The sequence below is a fragment of the Phoxinus phoxinus genome (genome assembly GCF_949152265.1).
Source record: "Phoxinus phoxinus genome assembly, chromosome: 16".
NCBI lineage: Eukaryota > Metazoa > Chordata > Actinopteri > Cypriniformes > Leuciscidae > Phoxinus > Phoxinus phoxinus.
The window spans coordinates 32646134-32665627 of record NC_136891.1 but is presented as its reverse complement, the minus strand read 5'-3'; the positions used below and the strand labels follow the sequence as shown (position 1 = coordinate 32665627).

The 19494-nt window shown below is 37.6% G+C and overlaps 1 protein-coding gene across 1 annotated transcript in view; it reads right to left on the bottom strand.

Annotated features, from left to right (window-relative positions):
- Window positions 1-19494, bottom strand: part of myt1la (myelin transcription factor 1-like, a) — a 94695-nt gene that overhangs the window by 32213 nt on the left and 42988 nt on the right. The window contains exons 8-11 of the mRNA XM_079639419.1: window positions 13805-13922; window positions 12766-12820; window positions 12454-12484; window positions 8394-8456 (exon numbers count right to left, since the gene is read on the bottom strand). Of these exons, the coding sequence (XP_079495545.1) occupies window positions 8394-8456; window positions 12454-12484; window positions 12766-12820 (149 nt within the window). The 5' untranslated portion in view covers window positions 13805-13922. The remainder of the gene's footprint in view (window positions 1-8393; window positions 8457-12453; window positions 12485-12765; window positions 12821-13804; window positions 13923-19494) is intronic.

Genomic DNA, 19494 nt, shown 5'->3' with positions numbered 1-19494 from the left:
AACGACGGAAGTTGCGATCATACAATGCTTTCGGGAAACGCACCCCCGGATAGCAAGAATACACACGTGGCGTTCAGGCTGTGGTCTATTGTCGATTCTAGCCGCCTTGGCACCAGGTATGTATAAACTTTTGGGCCGTGGAGGCGAATTCATCAGCTATACAGCTGGCTGTTCGTGTTGGAGTTGCCATAGGAGCATGCGGCTGCTCTGCGCTCCTACACTGCAGCATCCACAGGCATGCGTGGCAAGGCGCTGTCACCATGGTGATCTCCCCCTCAGGAGTGGGATTTGCCATTTGAGCAGACAGACAGAGTGAGAGAGAGAGAGAGAGAGAGATCCGTGATTCTGTGCCTGACAGACATCTCCCAGCTAACCTCCCTTCATTCTGCGCCCTCCCAAAAAGCAGAACAAAGGAGGTGCTGGTGTTGTGCATTCTGCAGGGCTCTTTCTGTCTCTGCAGCTCGGTTGCCTTCTCTGTCACTGCGGAGCCCGGTTCCCCCTCAGCCTAAAAACACAGCGTACAATCACACCACCACACATGCTGAGAGGCTGTTTGCGGTGATTATGTCCTTGGTGGTTCAATTTACCGGAGAGACTCGTGAAGTCTGACCCTGGAGTGAGGCTTTACATCTCGCCATGTTGTTCAGAGGCATAATACTGCCATTCACACAGGCTCAGATCTACATGAGATATCATATGGATGATAAAGAGATACAGTAAGGCGAGATTGGAAATGTACTGGTGTTGACTGCAGGATTCATCCAGCGGGAAAAACAGCTCGCTTAGTAATTATCAAGAGATCCTTGTTGTCATAAGGCGTGTTACACGGGTTAAGATCGCATTGATGCACATCAGAAACTTGTATAGCAATGAGGTCTGTCACAAATAGCCACCGGTCTGCGGAGGAAAATGTCTCAATATGTGAGCAAAAATTGCACAGCAAGCAATATGAGAGAGTGCAACTATTTCGGGAAAATATATCTAATGAATATCTTACATTAACATAAACCTTCAAAGTATAATTTTATATTCAAAACACAAAATATGTATAAATCTGACAAAAAAGAAAAGACACAACACGAAGTACACAGCAAGTAAACCGCTATTCACTATAAGTCACTCATAAAGGTCCGTTTTTTCCTGAATGAATCAAGTGTTTTTAACCCTTATATTGGCATAGAACTATCCACAGCCATTACATATTTAAAACAGTAAGTATAGAAACATATTATTCTTACTTTTTCTACCACTTAAAGGCAAAAATCGTAAAGTAGTATGCTAGTATGCTTATCCGAATCAGTCAATCACTTGTTTTGTTCCTGAATTAATCAGTGTTACCGAACAAATCGTTTGAATTAATGATTCAATGATTGATAATGACAGATTTTTTTATTTTATAACATTGTTAATAAACGAATCACTTGAATCAATGAATGAATGATTCAATGACTCGCTCATAAAGACAGCCGCTGAATTCAGAACTGCATTCTAGTACTTCCATTACTATATTTATCATATCTTTCTATGGCATTAAGTTTATACAAAATATTCCAAAAATTGTATTTGGAACACAATATCACAAAGTTGATCGAAAATCTGGAGACACATTGTATATCACAAAGAGACTGCATACAAGAGATTGAATTATACCGTTTGTAATGCTTGCGAGTGAACACTTTGGGGTTATGAAACGGGTCCTTGCTTTAAAAAAGTTTGAAATATCCTGTTGTATATTGTTTACACTGTCTGACTACAGTACATGAAAGACATCTGGCTCAGCCTCACAGTTGAATTAACAGTTTGGGCGAATTACAAATCCCTCACAGATAACAAACAAGCCCTCGGCATGTATAGAACAGATCATTTAGAACGACTTGACGAGCACGAAGCCAACAGACCGCATAGACTGCATTCCGGAGACCCATCAGAAAAAGCGAGTGAGTGAGAAGAGAAGACAGAGGACAAAACTGCATGTGCCGCCCACACAGTCCAGAGCCCATCTGTTTGCATGCTGGTGAGTTACCGGCACACAAATATGATTTCTCCCTGCTACATAGAATGAAGGTGTAAATTATGGCCTAAGGCTATAAATGAATGCCGTCTGTAAGCATCCATCATGCAAAATCTCAATAAATTCCCGAGAAAGGAAAAGACAAAGCGGGACGTCTCAATAATCTCAACGTCTGTGGTCATAGTTCCATTGACTTCCATTCAACCCATAAGACATTAATGTTGATAAAACACTCCATTAGTGCAAGCATATTTACATGAGTGGTTCTTAAGTAACCGATGCACTTATTTTTTGTATACCTCAGAATACAGCATTTTTTGAAAAAGTGCATTTTTCCCTATTCTTAAAAAAAGTGCAAAAAAAAAAGTGCAAAAAATGTGCTAGTATGTTAAAAAATGCAGACATTTGATGTATTCCGATCATTTTAAAGCCATTAATGTGGTCTATCTTCGATTCAAACATATTTTGACATTTAAACACACCGGTTTTATTTTAGCCAATGTGAATTTTTATGAATGGCAATTTGTGACGCAACCAAACTGCTGTTTGAGAGCAAAGTTGAACGGCGTAACTCACCAATGTTACTTTCTCAATAGTCATTCAGATAATTTCTCAATGAAAACAACGTGTCACAAAAGAATCAAACCTTACACTTTAAGAGCGGATCCATTTTTCTCCATTTCATCTCATTTCTAAAGAAAAATGAACAGACTTGTCATGTCAAGGTCTGTAAACTCAATTGTGTTTATTATCAGAAATTATACGTCTAAATTGTGCTAGATTTTAATGGTCTCTCCCACAAGCTTTAGTGCAACTTGCTTTTTCTTTTTTTAGCCATGTTATTGGCCTTTCACACTTATACTTATTCATATTCCTTTACAAAACACTGCATCTACATGGTTTCTTTGTTTTTCGGTTGGGAGAAAATACAATGCTGGATGAAAGAGGCTGGCGTTAAAATCTATGCACTGTGGCTACTACAAAAGAGGAGAGGCCAGACTTGTGTAGAGCAAGCCAGGTGTTATATTGATGGAAAAAATTAGACGGAGAGCGAGAGAGAGCATACAGCTATACCACTCTCTGGCCACTGCCACCAGCTCTTGGCTCAGTTCCTATTCTTTTAGTGAGTGCTACCTGTCAAGCCCTGAATTATACAGCCCTGGGCTTTAGCCTATGTGAGTCATCCATCAGAAAGGGAGAGAAGGAGGGAGGAGGAGAAATAAGACTGGAAAGAGGGATGGAAAAAGAGCCGCAGAAGAAGTGAGGGAAAGGTAGAGGAACAAAGAGCCAGGATGTGGTGAAGATAAAGCGGATGAAGAGAAAATAGGAAAATAGAAAATAGGAAAGTGGAACGAGAGAGAGAGAGAGAGAGAGAGAGTCACAGATGGAGAGGAGGAGGAGAGAAAGAAAGAAAGAGAGAAAAAGAAAAAGAGAGAAGGGGTACTAAACATGATTTGCACAAAGCAATTACTAAACCCTGTTAAAACCATAGCAGTCACACCTGTACTGACACATCCTCTTATTACAAGCCTCTGCATTTGCTAAAAGGGCTGTATTAAAATGAAAATGTGCAGATAACGCGTTTTCAGGAAGGGTATGCATCACGGCGGGTGTAAAGGTGGGTATTTTTAGATGACGAGAAAATGGCACATTAAAGGGTCCCTCACACATGTTATTTCTTAACATTTTAACATGAATGCAACACCATTGGTCCATTGCAGGGGCGTAGTAGCCATTAAAGGAGAGACATGACATTTCTAAATTCGTCTCACTACTTTTTGGACTCAGTAATTATACAAAACTTAATTTGCCTACTTGGCTTTTAAAATCAGGTACGAGTATTGGGTGAACATTACATCTAATTAATATTTATTGATCGTTCCAATTAAATAATGATGTGTTTATTATGGCAATAAACGAGTTAGGGTGCAGACACATTTTCCGTCGTTCATTTCAATAGGAATTTACGTGAATTGCGCGTGAGGGTTAACAGAAAGGTGCTTGGTTTTTTTTACAGACAAAATGTAGATAATGTGACTTCAGTTCACCATTAGCAGTCCACTCTGTTTACTAATATTATTGTGGACCTCTCGTGTACATCGATCATGACATTCAGGATTGTTCCTAATATCCATATTCTTACAATCGACTGTGAACTCACATTCTGACCTCCATCCAATCAACAACCGATGGATGGATGGATGGATGGATGGATGGAAGGATGGATGGATGGATGCATGGATGGAGGGATGATGGATGGAGGGAGGGATGGAAGGATGGAGGGATGGATGGATGGAGGGATGGAGGAATGAATGGATGGATGATGGAAGGAGGGATGGAAGGAAGGATGGAGGAATGAATGGATGGAGGAATGAATGGATGGAGGAATGAATGGATGGATGGATGGATGGAGGGATGGAGGAATGAATGGATGGATGATGGATGGATGGATGGATGGATGGAGGGATGGATGGATGGATGGAAGGATGGAGGGATGGATGGATGGATGAAGGGATGGATGAATGAATGCGGGGATGGATGGATGGAGGGATGGATGAATGAATGCATGGATGGATGGATGGATGGATGGATGGATGAATGCATGGATGGATGGAGGGATGGATGCATGGATGGATGGATGAATGCATGGATGGATGGAGGGATGGATGGATGGATGGAGGGATGGATGGATGAATGCATGGATGGAGGGATGGATGGATGGAGGGATGGATGGATGAATGCATGGATGGAGGGATGGATGGATGAATGCATGGATGGATGGATGGATGGATGGATGCATGGATGGATGGATGAATGCATGGATGGATGGATGGATGGAGGGATGGATGGATGGATGGATGAATGCATGGATGGATGGATGGATGGAGGGATGGATGGATGGATGAATGCATGGATGGAGGGATGGATGGATGGAGGGATGGATGGATGAATGCATGGATGGAGGGATGGATGGATGGATGAATGCATGGACGGGTGGATGGATGGATGGATGCATGGATGGATGGATGGATGAATGGATGAATGCATGGATGGATGGATGGATGGAGGGATGGATGGATGAATGCATGGATGGAGGGATGGATGGATGGATGCATGGATGGAGGGATGGATGGATGGATGGATGGATGGGTGAATGCATGGATGGATGGATGGATGGATACTTCCGTTTCATCACAACTTTAATGTGACAAATGTTGTGGCATTTGTCTTTTTTTATCTTGTACTATTTTTATCTTAGCAGAAGTATTAGAATAATATACAGGAAGAATTACACTATAACTTAATGTACAGTCATTATCACAAAATAAATCCCTTGCATACACTGCCAAAAAAAAAAAGAAAAAAAAAATTGTAACTTTAAGGGTACAACAGCTTGGCACAGTACACTTAAAGGTGCAATTTTGTATGTTATCTACCCCTAAAAGGTGCATATTAGTACCTTATAGTAGTAATCTGCACCCTACCATGAACTTTTTCAGGGTAAATAAGGTACAAATGTGGGTACTGCCCTAGTGACAAGCTGTTGTACCTATGAAGAAACAAATTGTCCACATTTTATGTGTGTGTACATTATGACCTGGAAAAGTCATAAGATGTACGCATCAGTTTTTAAATTATATTTTGCCCTGAGAGGCCATTACAATACATGAACCTACAATGTATACATTAGATCAGTTCATGCCCCCTTCAGAGCCGCTATACATTAGGGGTGCGAACCTATGCTGTGATATAACCCAATGTATGCCGCAGGAGACAAACACTGTTGTTGTTTTGTCATTATTACTTTTTAATGGAGTGGTAAAGGGCGGCAGACACTGCACAGGTAACACAGTGTCCTCATTACAACCCTGCCATTCCCACAGTTCCCACAAATGCCCCCCAAATGTTAGCGTGCTCTGACAGAACAGTCGGAGCGCCTTTTCTCTCCCCACCCTCTCGTTTGGGGGTAATTCATCACTCTCTCGCCCTCTCCTGCCTTTTCAGTGAGGTCTGCTGGAGGTACCATTTGTCTGTAGCAGAAATGCAATTCTGGTTGGTGGTTCACAGGGCTTGGCTGATGGGGTGACACAGTAGACGTATCCATCAATCTTTTCTGTTCTGCCTTTCTTGTTTTGTATCTTTCTTCTGAAGTACAGTAAATAGCATCACGAGGATTGAGACTGTTAACCCCTTAAGCGGCACCCCCCCCTTTTTTTTTTATAGACATGAAAATGCACATTTGGAACTTAAATGGTTGTAATTCAAGAATGCTTTGGAATATAGATGTAAGATTGGTCTTGTTTTAAAAAAGACATTTGGCAGATTTTTGTAGAAGTGAAATAAATTAAGAAATGTAAACAGAAAAAAAGTTATAGAAGTTTGAGTTTATGAAAATGTTAAAACATTTCATTATTCATATATTATATAAATTATATATTTTTGGTGGACTCTAAAAATGCAACAACAAAAAAACAAAGCCAAAAATCTTGTTTCAAATTGTAGGTTGATATCTCAGAAAATGAGCTTTCAGTGAGATTTAGTTTGGGCGCAGTACCACACTTCTCCACTAGTTGACATTACTGCCCATATAAGGGCGCCTCCATTTCCATATGTTGTTTGAATGATCTGAACCATTATTTTTACAATTTTCATACAATTTATGAAGTAGACATCCTATTCAGAAGTAGTGTTGGAAGTTTGGCAGATTTTGAAATGAATTCAACCTCTTCAAAAGATCACGTATGTGCATTATAGCTCGCCGCCACATCACTAATGCTGAATCTATAATTGTTTTCTTTATATTTCAAACATTTTTAGACCTTTTTTTCTAAAAGAATTGAATGGATGCTATCTTTTGAACTCTTGGCATGAAAACAAACTGAGGTTTCTACCATTCTTTCATGATTTTTCATGTTCATCACTATTTCAAAATAAAGGTCTGAACACGCCTTAGGAGGATGAACATATTCTTGTTACAAATTGATAAATTACGGCTCCTCTGTAATTCATTTTGAAAGTCAGTCACCAAATATGTAAACTAGAGATTGTAAACTTTCAAATGATATATAGTTTGTCAAGATTAGTTTAGGTTTAGTATATTACTGTATTAAATGTAATGGCTGTGGTGCCAATATAAGGGGTTAAACATGGAAGTTTGACAGTTGTCAAATCAGATGCTTTAAATGAAGACCTATATTTCAAAGCCTAGACTTATATCAGTATTAAAGTATAAACATGATTTATCTCAAGTTGCCTGTTAGTGTAACGTTGCCCTTTGTGTTCCTTCCACAATTCGTCCTCAAAAAGGCTTTTTGTCAAAGAGGAAACAAACAGCACAATCCTGCTAAGACGTTTGACAAGCTGATTAGAATATGAATGATGTTGCGCCTCTCATCAGATATCCTCGACGTATTCCCGATGTATGCTAATGAGAGATAGATATCGCAGTGTGGCTCATTGTCCATTTACATCTATTTTTAAAGGGATACTTCACCCAAAAAGAACAATTCTATCATAATTTTTTCATTCTCATGTCTCTCTTGGTCATCTTCAAGATCTTCACAATACAATATTTTTAATGAAACCTGATAGATTTCTGTCCATCCATTGAAAATCTATTCCACCAAAACTTTGATGCTTCAAGAAGTTCATAAAGAGATTGTAAAAGTCTTCTGAAGAGACACAATTGTTTTATATGATGAACAACATATAATACATACTGTACATGCTTGACATGTGTGAGAACAAACCTCATTGGTTCTTATGCTCCAAGCAACTATGTTTGAGCTTCAGTTTACCATATTTGATGATCTCTATGTATGTTGTGCAGTGATCACTGTTAACTGAATAAAAGGCTATTAAATCTGTTCATCATATAAAACGATCTTGTCTCGTTACACGTGGACCGCTTGGATCATATGGATTAATGTTTAGGTGAACTAACCCATCAACAGCCATGTTTAAAGAGGTAAGGTTGTGTTGCAAGCTAACAGTCCAGTTACAAGTTTTTAGGCTACAAAGCAAAAAGTGCTAATGCTGAAGGCTAATGCTAATGCTAAGTGTTCTGAAGTTAACCGTTCCATTACAATTTTGTTCAATCCTTTACCGCTACAATCCAGAAAACATATCATACTTTGTTAAAATGCTCCACTTAAGTAAATGCCAGCTCTAGTTCATTGTCGTCTCTTCATTTCAATCTTTTGACAGCACTTTCACAACTTTTTTTGCTGGTAAAAGGATGTATGTAAAGGGAAGAAAAAAGGCCCAATTCAAATTCAATTGACATCAATTTGCTATTGGTCTTGAGCTTCATTCTTGCAGCTGTAAAGAGACGTTCAGATGGATGGGCACACATTCACATGAATGAGAGGTCAGTTCTTACCTCCTGTGTCTGGCGTATTTGCCGCTGACATGTCCACTACCATCACACCCAGGTGTGGGACAGCTGCGGACAAGAGAAATAATTAATACAAGGCTGACGTCACACACACACACGCACACGGACACACACATACGCTCGTTCTTGCTGACTATGTTCGAACCGTGGCACATCAGCCTTCATTACAGATTTAGAGAGCTCCCAGTGTCCTCCAGGCCGATGACTCACCAGGCTCCATATTTCATATTTCATATTGTATATCGCTCTCCGGCTGCTCCATTTAGGTCCACAGCCAGTTAAAAGCCATGAGGGAAAACATCCAAGTTTAGAACTTCTGCTCCGCTTGAGCAAAGGATCAGACCGGCAAACCAGTATCAAGTCATTGACATAAAACTAGCCAGATTAGTTACAGTGTCACTGATTGCCTAAAGTATTCATTAAGCACTTACTTGACTGGCAGTGGTAATTGTGTGTCTATCAGTTCTACCAGTACTGGAGAGTGAGGCCTGCTCACGCCACACACACACAACACACACACAACTGCAACTGCATGCTTGTATTGTGCATTCACATTAAAAGAGCTAAATAAACTAGACATTTTTAATTATTTATATTGATGAACATCCGCATACATACGTTCCTGTTCAAATGTTTGGGGTCAGTAACATTGTTTAAAATATTTTTATTTAGCAAGGATGCATAAATTTGATTTAAAAAATGACATTAAAGACTTGTCAAAAAATGTCAATTTCAATTAAATGCTTTTCTTTTGAACTTAATATTGGATATTCATCAAAGAATCTTGAGATAAAAAATTATTTCCACAAAAAAACATTAAGCAGCACAACTGTTTTTAACATTGATTATATAATAAGAAAAGTTTCTCGAGCACCAGATCAGCATATTAGATTGATTTCTGAAGGATCATGTGACACCGCCAGGAATAAATGACCTGTGATGGTAAAATGTTTTTTTAAACAATTATTTTGAATAATATTGTTTTACAATATTCCTGTATTCCTGTAGCTCAAACACATGATAAGCACAAAATACTTTCCAACCGCAAAATTAATATGTAAGCAATACGGTATGAATTGTGGTAGGTATTGTGTATACGGTCACGGCTGAAGGGCTTGTCAGGCATGATGCAAAGCGAAGTCAAAATTAGCAAATGCCATCCTTCCGCTAGAAAAAATAGTCCTTAACAGTAAAAAACAACCGAATGTTCATACATGTTCATCTGAGGGAGCTCAAATAAAAACAGAGAATATGATTTTTAGTCAGTTAATGATTTACATATTTACATGTTTACATATTTAACAGTCAGGATATGCTGCTGAATATGCCTCTCTGATTTCCTCACGTTTATCTCAGTTCTCGCTTCTGATTGGTTAGTGCGGTCACGTGGAAGACTGAACAAGGAAGTGTTGTTGTTGTGAGTGTTGTTCAGTAAAGTATCGCTTGAGAAAGTTCTCTGACTCCATTCTGCTGTTTATTATCACAAAGAGTGATCCACCACCACATACCGAACCCTCACATTACAGAAGCATCATTAAACAGTATAACTAGATGAACATACGCTACCATACCCGAAACAGAATACTTTTAAATATTATTCCCTCTGCACATTGGCAACTGTGGCCTTTTACACACACGCAGTGTTAAAAATGCATTTTAACATTTTCCAAAAACATTATTAGTATGATTTATAAGCTGTTTTCACAAAAATTCACATTTTATCCCCATAAAGTAGGGTTTACACACACACACACACACACACACACACACACACACACACACACACACACACACACACACACACACACACACACACACACACACACACGCAAACGTACGTATCTCTTTGCTGCCGCATGAGACTTTATATAAGTATAAAACTAAATATGATATGATATACACTATACTATAATATACATTATAATTTAATATTCAATATAAATTAGGCTGTATTTTAGTTTTTGTAAATATTTCTGATGATGGAATAAATAATATAATCGTAAGTTACATAAATATTGAAAAATATGTTGCTCTTTAAGTAGCTTCAGTGTACAACAGAGATAGCTTTCTGCAAAAGGTTGCATGAGAGAAGTTTAACTACTTCAAATTTGGAGTAGGTTGTAGCTTATAAAGCTACAGTTTCAAAGCAGATTCCCCAACACCACGTTTAGTCTGGAGATTGGACTGTGCGTGTTTATCAATACATAAACCTGAAGCTATTTTAAGCTTAAACTGTAGCAAAAGAGTAGGACATTGAGTGGGAACATGTCTAGCCAAGTACATGAGCTGCATCCACCCTTGGTAATGTTGGCTAGGGATCTGTGTCTGATCAAGCTGGTGACCCATCAGTGAGTGTAACTGGTGTTAAAGATGCCCGCAGCTACAGGCCTGGACCTGCTGATCAAGCAGATTGCCCTGATGATTGGGAAGGAGAGAGAGGGAATTTCACGTCTCTGCTTGGTCTGATACCATAATAAACATGCCATGGTAGAGGTGCCTCTGGAAAACTGCTCATAACACACTCACACAGTCGTACACCCTTGTGTCCTTGCCGCTGTCATTGTAATTGGACACGTAGCCACAAAATATATATATATATATTTCTTTTTACATCAGCGTGGGTGTTAAACCATTCTTAATGAGGAAAATGCTGCCATTTAGGAGGCCTGTAAATTGTGCTTAAGGGAAAGATATGCAGGGGGAAAAGTGACAGGCAGATATGAGTAAACCGACTCACTGCCCCGGAGGAAAGACAGACCATTCACTCTCATCATGATGCATGATTTCATTAGGAGTGCTGGGATATTTACTAATACTAATTGGGAGATCATATGTTCTCACTTATGGCAATTTCACTGAAATATCTATTTATAGTAGGTTCTACTTGCCATATTGTATAAATGACATCAAACACTATCAATTAGCAAAATTATACTTCGATGCCACCTTGAACGGAAATGCATATTGCGTCATACAACAGATTTACAAACAGCTTGACTAAAGAAACGCAGCAAATGGTGTGGACAGGGTTAATTTTGTGGCTGACCTTATTGTATATGCATTTGTAGGAGTTTCCCTTTTAGAAGCAAACTTTATGGGTGGAAAGTATTAAATGAATCATGCAAGGTGATTTACTAAGGTTTGCGCTAGTCCATTTACTGGTATTTGAGCCATTATTTACCAGCCAAAGAAAGCATGTCTTAAACCAGATGCTCTTGGTATTGTGTTGGTCATTATGGAAATGATTCGGCTGTGTCTGTGTTCTTTAGTTTGTGTGTCATCAGTAGATCATGCGCAGAACTTTCCACTCCCATCGGCACTCTTTTAAGAATTGCGTACTCACGCTAATTTACCCTGTTTAGTAAATCTGGCCCTTGGTCTTTACAGACAGAAACTGCAAGGCGAGATGCAACAAATCAACCGTATACTATATACGCATTTCTGGTCTTAAAATTATCTAATTATAAGGCCATCTTATCAAAGGTTTGGAGTAAGTAAAATAAAAAAAATAAAAATTATACTTTTATTCAACAAGGATGCATTACATTTATCAAAAGTGACAGAAAAGACATTTATAAAGGTAACACAGATATTTATTAAATAAATAATGTTCTATTCATCAAAGAATTGTGGAAGAAAAACTAAAATATTAGGCAGCACAACCATTTTTAAATTGATAATAATAATAATAATAAATGTTTTTTGAGGACCAAATCAGGATATTATAATGATTTCTGAAAGATCATGTGACACTGAAGACTGGAGTAATAACAGTGCCATAACAGGAACAAATAATGGTAGTTTTACTGTATTTTTACACAAATAAATGCAGCCTTGGTGACCATAATACTTTTTTCAAAAGACAAAACATTTTTACTGTCCCCAAACTTTTGAACAGCAGTGTTTACCAAAATGCAATACCTAGCTTCACCTTGGATATCATATTTTGCTCAGAAATCCCATTATGAAAGTAAATAGGTTGTGAACCGATTTGCACAGTGAGTTTAGTTGAATGATTCCCGTACTGTATGCAGAGCAGACTGACCTGAACAGCTCTTGTGTAGCCTCCACGGCAACTGAAAAGAAAAAAAAAGAAAAGAAAACGAGAACAATTAGTGAGGAAACATCTCAACATGAGATCCATCACACAATAGAATTATATTATTATGAGCAGACTCATTTTCCAGCCTCACAGATCCTGCTTCACCTGTCCAATCAATAGTCCACGTTAATCACTACTGACTGACGTCAGTGATAATTCGCGAGGCGCAATAAAGACGCAGTTATGGATTGAAAGTGGGGAAATGGATTTGACCGTAGGTTGAGACTGCAGCTATACCATGTGAGTGCGCTGTACCTCGCACACCTTTAGATCGTGTTCGATGACGCTTCTCGGCCGCATCCACCTCCATCTGGAGAAAAGAAGCAGCAATTAGCCTGACCTCCGTCAACTATCTGAGCAACTGCAAAACCGAGAGTAAAAGGGCAATGATGTCTGTAGCAGGGATGGTTATGAACTGCATGAGAGACCGATCATAGATGATAAAAGAATATGTTTAGTATGCAAAATACAGACTGTGAATCATGGATACACTGGTCATGTGGTACATGTGGCAATAATGCATTATGGTTTATATTGTACGAAAATTTTGCACCCTAGTTGCCAACAATGTGAATCAGTTTATAATGATCACAAATGTGGGCACTTGACACACACTAAACACAAGGAAACATCACTGTATAACCTGCCATGACCAATATCCTTGTGTTAGGATTTGTTTATCGTGCCTCTTTGTTGTAGTTGTTACAAAGTACAGTGCCATTGCAAAATATGCACTTGTCTGGCATTTTTATGTAAGCATACATAATATTTTGCCATTAAAAATATAAACAATAAAAAAAAACTTATTTTAACTACTTTAATTCTTGTGTAATAGTGTGCAAGATTGCTTTTAAAAAAAGAAAAAGAAAAAAAGAAGCAGGACAAAGACAATAAAAGATGATTCAATATACACTACCATTCAAAAGTTGATGGTCGATAAGATTTTTCAATGTTAAAATAAAAATAACATAGTGAAACATTATTACAATTTAGCATAATTGTTTTCTATTTTAATTTTATCATTCTATTTTAAAATGTACTTTATTCCTGTGATGGCAAAGCTGAGTTTCAGCAGGAATTACTTTTCAGAAATCAATCAACATCAATGTTAAAAGCAGTTGTGCTGCATAATTCAGTGGAAACCGAGATTTTTTCCTGATCAATTTAATGCATCCTTACTGAATAAAAAGTATTAATTTCTTTAAAAAGAAATTATACTGATACCTGACTTTTGAACAGTAGTGTAACAATTCAACTTTACTGCCAAGAACAAACGCAACGCAAAGCACATTACCTGAGATGTCCTGGTTGATGGTGGGACAGATGTGTTTTCTGGAGCGCCTCCTGTGTGCTGCGATTAGGCAGAAGTGTCCGCTGTGTGTCCCTCAAAGCTGTTCCTCAAAACTCATTTTCTGTTAAAGGAAAAGAATCATTTATCATGAACTGCAGTTGTATTAAATCTGCAGACTGAAACGAGGTACACTTATGAGGAAAGACATACAGAAGTCTGAAGCTATTCAAAGCCTCCATTATCAGTCTCAGAACAAGGAAAAAATAAAACAACAACAAAAAAAATCTGTCATTCTTCTTTTGTTCAAAAATATAATAAGTGACAGGAAGAGCTTTTAAAGTTTTGAAACATGCTCTGTTCATAAGGAATAAAGTCACCTATATTTAGTTATATCTCTTTATTTTAGAGAAATGTGAACGTCTTAATGCCTTTAGATCGAACGCTGTACAAAAGGTAAATCGCTGGGGAGGTTTTATTTGAACTATGAAATAAAAAAAGCAAAGTTACTTTTTTCACAGGTGCTATAATATAATATAATATATTATAAACAACTTTTCTTTCAGAAAACCATACGCTTTCAAACAAACACACACACTAACATATTGAGTGCTCTAGTCCTCTATCTGTCAACAAGCTAACACTTCTATCTCATGCTCCTTGCAAATCCTGTTAGTGTGTGTGTGTGTGTGTGTGCGTGTGTGAGAGAGAGAGAGAGAGAGAGAGAGAGAGAGAGAGAGAGAGAGAGAGAGAGAGAGAGAGACGCACACAGATTTCCATGTGCATGCAAGTATTTGTCAGCGCCAAGGCCAGTGACACAAAGGGTGCTCTCCAAATGCTGGAGATGTCTATTGAAAACCTTTCAATGACAGAAACACAGACTTGAACGAATTTCCTCAGAAAGACGGATCTTTGTACGCAACACCTTCTCGGGTCTCCTTCGCACAACAAAATATGCGCTCGCTCTCACGCCGCCCCTCTTTCCACTGATAGATCGCACAATCACTCATACTGGGGCAATATGGGAAGCTCTCATCTGAACTTCACTTGGTCAAATCAAAGCATATGAGCTCCAGCTGTCCCCCAGTGGCAGTGAACTGGCCCAGCTTGCTTGTAATTGGGGGAAAACACTGCTTAGTATTCATGCCCAACACCCTTCTGTCTCACATAAAGTGAGACATACAGCTTTAAAATCTAATTCTCTCTCTCTTTTGAGAGTAGAAGTGTGTGCTCTTTTAGAGGAGTCTGCCGTCTCAGAGCTGCACGTCCTATCCGAAAGCAACGTTTCCCCGTGCGAATCCTGCGGGCTGCGTTCACACAGTATAGCCTCAGGTTTATCTAAGATTGCCAAGGTTTGGATTTTTAAGGAATAATTCACCCAAATATTCTGACATCATTTACTAACCCTCAAGTTGTGACATTTTTTTCTTCTGAGGAACATTAACGGAGCTGCTATGTACTTAACATCTGCCCTAGCTCTTCTTTTGTGTTCATGAGAGAAGTAGTTATGTCTGGAAAAACATTTTGTTTCTTAATTCTAAAGCGGCAAAGAACTGACTGTGTTCTTCTCACGGAGACCGGCCTAGCTAGGCTACATTGAAAGAACGAACTTGGAAGAAAACGAGGACACAGAACGCATCTTTGTGAGAATTGAGATGTGCTGTGATCTTGTTCCTCAACTGACAGCACCACAACACACAATACATAAAACAGAACATCACAGATGTCATCATAACCTATTAAAACAACTACTTTTTTTGTTATTTTTGTAAAATCTCTTTTTATTTTACAAGAGTATTTGTGTATATTTAATGTTAAGCTTTGTCAACCTGAAGATTATTTTAAATATGCCAACGTTGCTAATAAAAGTTTTTTTTATATTAATTTTAGTGCTGGGCAAAGATTAATCGCAATTAATCGCATCCAAAATGTAAGTTTGTGTTTACATAATATATGTGTGTGTACTGTGTATAATTCTTTTTTATATATAAATACATAGACATGCATGTATATATTTAAGAAATATTTGCATGTATATACACTGTATATATATTTATACATACATTATATTATATATAAATATACATATTTGATATATATATATAACACATCTTAAATATATTCATGCATGTCTGTGTATTTATATATACAAAATAATTATATTTATTTATTTATACGTTTATTTGTATAGGGACAGTACAAAAAAAACATGATCCCAGTCAAAGCTGGAAAATATGTATTGCACAAATACACATTACACACACGTATATTATGTAAACACACATTTTTTATTTTGGATGCGATTAATCGCGATTAATCTTTGCCCAGCACTAATTAATTTGCTAGTACCGATAGTGTGCGGGAGTTCCTTATGTGCAAATTAAAATACTGCAGGCTTTCTCCAGGTAATTACAACTTTATTAAAATTATGAACGTCAAATGTTTACGGCTTTCACGTGCCATCACATATTTGCGAGTTTTCAGGAGGAATGTCTCGTGTTGACGGCTGATGATGACGTAGTACGAGAACACAATATCACTTAAGAACGCATATTGAGAAACGGCTTCAGATCTTTTTCAATGAATTATTTAATGTGTTTCACAAAACCAGTCTAAATGTTCACGAATCAGACAGATTCGGTTTGTGAGTTCAGCTCATTGACTGGTCACAGCATTAAAAGCTCACTGAAGGGGAAAATTGGCAATAAATTACAACTTAAATTGCCGGGGGCGGGGGCACGCTTTGTTCACACAAATCTATTATATATAACATAGCAAGCCTAGTCGTATGGATGGACCACTTTTTGATACTTTTATGGTACTTTTGCATCTTTGTGAAGCATCTTGACTAGTATAATTCTTTAAAACGTTGTCTTATTTTCCACAGAATAAAGAGAGGTACACTGGTTTGTAAGGACACTTTGGAGATAATGAATGATCTAAGGATTTTCAATAACAACCTTTGTATTTGTTGCTTCAAAAGAGTGACCATTGTGTTTTATTTCGTTTTTTTTTTGTATTTAATGTATTAATCATCAATAATATAATTCCATTTAATCATAGAATAATTTGTTCATTTTTATTATATTATTATTTACTTTATATTATTATTCTCTTGCAATGTTGTCGTTTAATCTTGATTTTAAATGATTGTGTGGTTTCAAGAGATATTATGTTTTTAACTTCACAGGGCGATGCTGTTGAGCAATACGGGTACCAGACAAAAATAGTTTTGGTTTTGGGTATCAGACAATATGCTGACAGTATTGGATGTCCGGCTTTTTAATTGGGGGGGAAACTACCTCTAATAAATTGTCAGGGTATCAAAATACAGTCACTGTGTATCAAGATGGTGTTCAAATGACCTAGAGAATTTTCACTATTTTAGCATCAGTCCAAAATCTTCACAAAAAACAACAACAAAAAAAACACTCTTGCCCAAGCATTCGCCTGGCAGTGCTGTTGTCACATCCCATTCATCTAAAATCTGCTCCAGATGCACAGCACCACTGTGAGCCTCTCCGCCCCCACGCGAGTGTGTGCATGTGTGTTTGTGTGAGTGTGCATCACGCTCAGTCATCAGGAACAGAGTGACCCAGTCAGAGAGACATGACCCTACAACCCTCAAGGCTCGGCATGCAATCTCTCCAGCTAATTCCCCCTCAACCCTGCCTAACATCACCCCACCGGACAGCCCCAAAAAACCATGGCACGTATAAATCCCAAATCATATTTACTGTTGATTCAAGCCACGTTTGTCCATGTTACGTTAGTGCTGGTGTCAGTGACCCTGAGATTGGTCTGGATTTATGTGGTGTGACCGGTCAGATTTGCTTGGCTGGTGGTTGCTTGGCCCCAATTCAGAAGGCATCATGTCTAAAAGAGCCCTGAAACAATCACGTCATGAGACATTATTCATTTCATATACTCTCTTGTTAAAGAGATGTCAGCTATGTTCGCTATGGAATACTTGCTTACTACACTGAACACGGCACAGTATTTAGTCTATACTACTTTCCATTATTATTATTATTATAAATAGTACGCAAAACTATAAACATTCTTCTACTTTAAACATTTTAAACAGTAACATGCTCCATTGTTGTCACATGACCTGGTGTCCAGTTATCAGCTTTTAAACAAAAACATTTTCAATTGTTAAATCAATTTTGTATGTAAAAATTCTTTACATTTGTCAACCTGATCAAATAACGAGTAAAGAAAAAATATTAAAAACTGTGATTTAATGTCTTTAAAAGATGCTCACCAAGGCTGCATTTAATTCAATACAGTAAAAACAGCAATATTGTGAAATACTATTACAATCTAAAATAATTGTTATCTATTTTAATCATTTAAAATGTAAAGTATTCCTGTGATGGCATAGCTGAATTTTTAGCAGCATCTTCAATGTCACATGATCCTTCACTAATCACGCTATTATGCTGATCTGGTGCTCAGGAAGCATTTCTTATTATCAATAGCTATGTTTCCATCCACACGTTTTTATCCGAATTAAGTGATATCGAATGAAAAATGAACTTATGGAAACAGTAAAATTCGATTGAATTTCATGAATATCGACTCAAATGAAATACGTTCGGTCTCACCGGATTTTATCTTGATCGATATACGGCTTATGCGATAAACGCTGATGGAAACGTTATTTGCCGAAGAAATAATGAATTGCATTTTGTCTAGCAAAAGTTTGTAGTGAAAATGTTGTGCAATTCAGTGCGAAAATGAATGGAAACACCTTAAAATGTCTCAAATCAGTCACAAAAATGTCGCAAAACAGCAGTGACGTCATTACGCACAGGTTTTTATTCGCTTTAAAGCCGTTGGATGGAAACACACTTTCACCAGCTTTATTCGCATGAGTTTTTTTACCGAACTTCAGATAATTCGATTGACAAGCGGATGGAAACTTCGCTACAGTTGAAAACAGTTGTACTGCTTAATATTTTTGTGGAAACTGTTTTTTTTTCTGTGGATTCTTTGATGAATAGAATGTGAAATAAACAACAACATTTGTTTGAAATCTTTTGGAACAATCAAAAAAATCTTTACTATCACTTTTGATCAATTTACTGCATCCTTGCTAAATAAAACTATTAATTTATATAAAAAAAAAAAAAAAAAAAAAAAAAAAACTCAAACTTTTGAATGGTAGTGTATATTTCTTGTGTATGATTTGTTATCACAACTTTTTATCTTTTGTCAAATCAACTTCGATAATTAATGTGTGAAGATAACATACTATTTGGAGTTTCTGTTTATTAAACCATTCTTCTTCATTGTATTAACTAATGTTTTATTACAACGAACTCAAAATAAACAAGGCAACAAGGTCACTTGCTTTTTTAAGCTAAACCAACATTTGTTTTTACAGTGCACAATGGCATTGCATGATACTGTATTTTACTGTATACAACACATTTTGGCAAATCTAGTATACTGCAGCAATAGTGAGAGTAGCATATGCGATTCCAAACATAGCCAGTGTGTTTTAAGGCACCCTATTGTCCGCTGGGTAATAAACTCCAATGGTCAGTGTTGGAAAATGTTTGGCCACCCAATACTTCAAATAGCTTCAAAGAGTCTAGACTTCTGCTCTTCCTTATCAGTCGGTGTGACTCACTCGGTGTGAATGCGACGGTAATGCACATTTGAGCGTGTGTGTGTGTGTGTGTGTG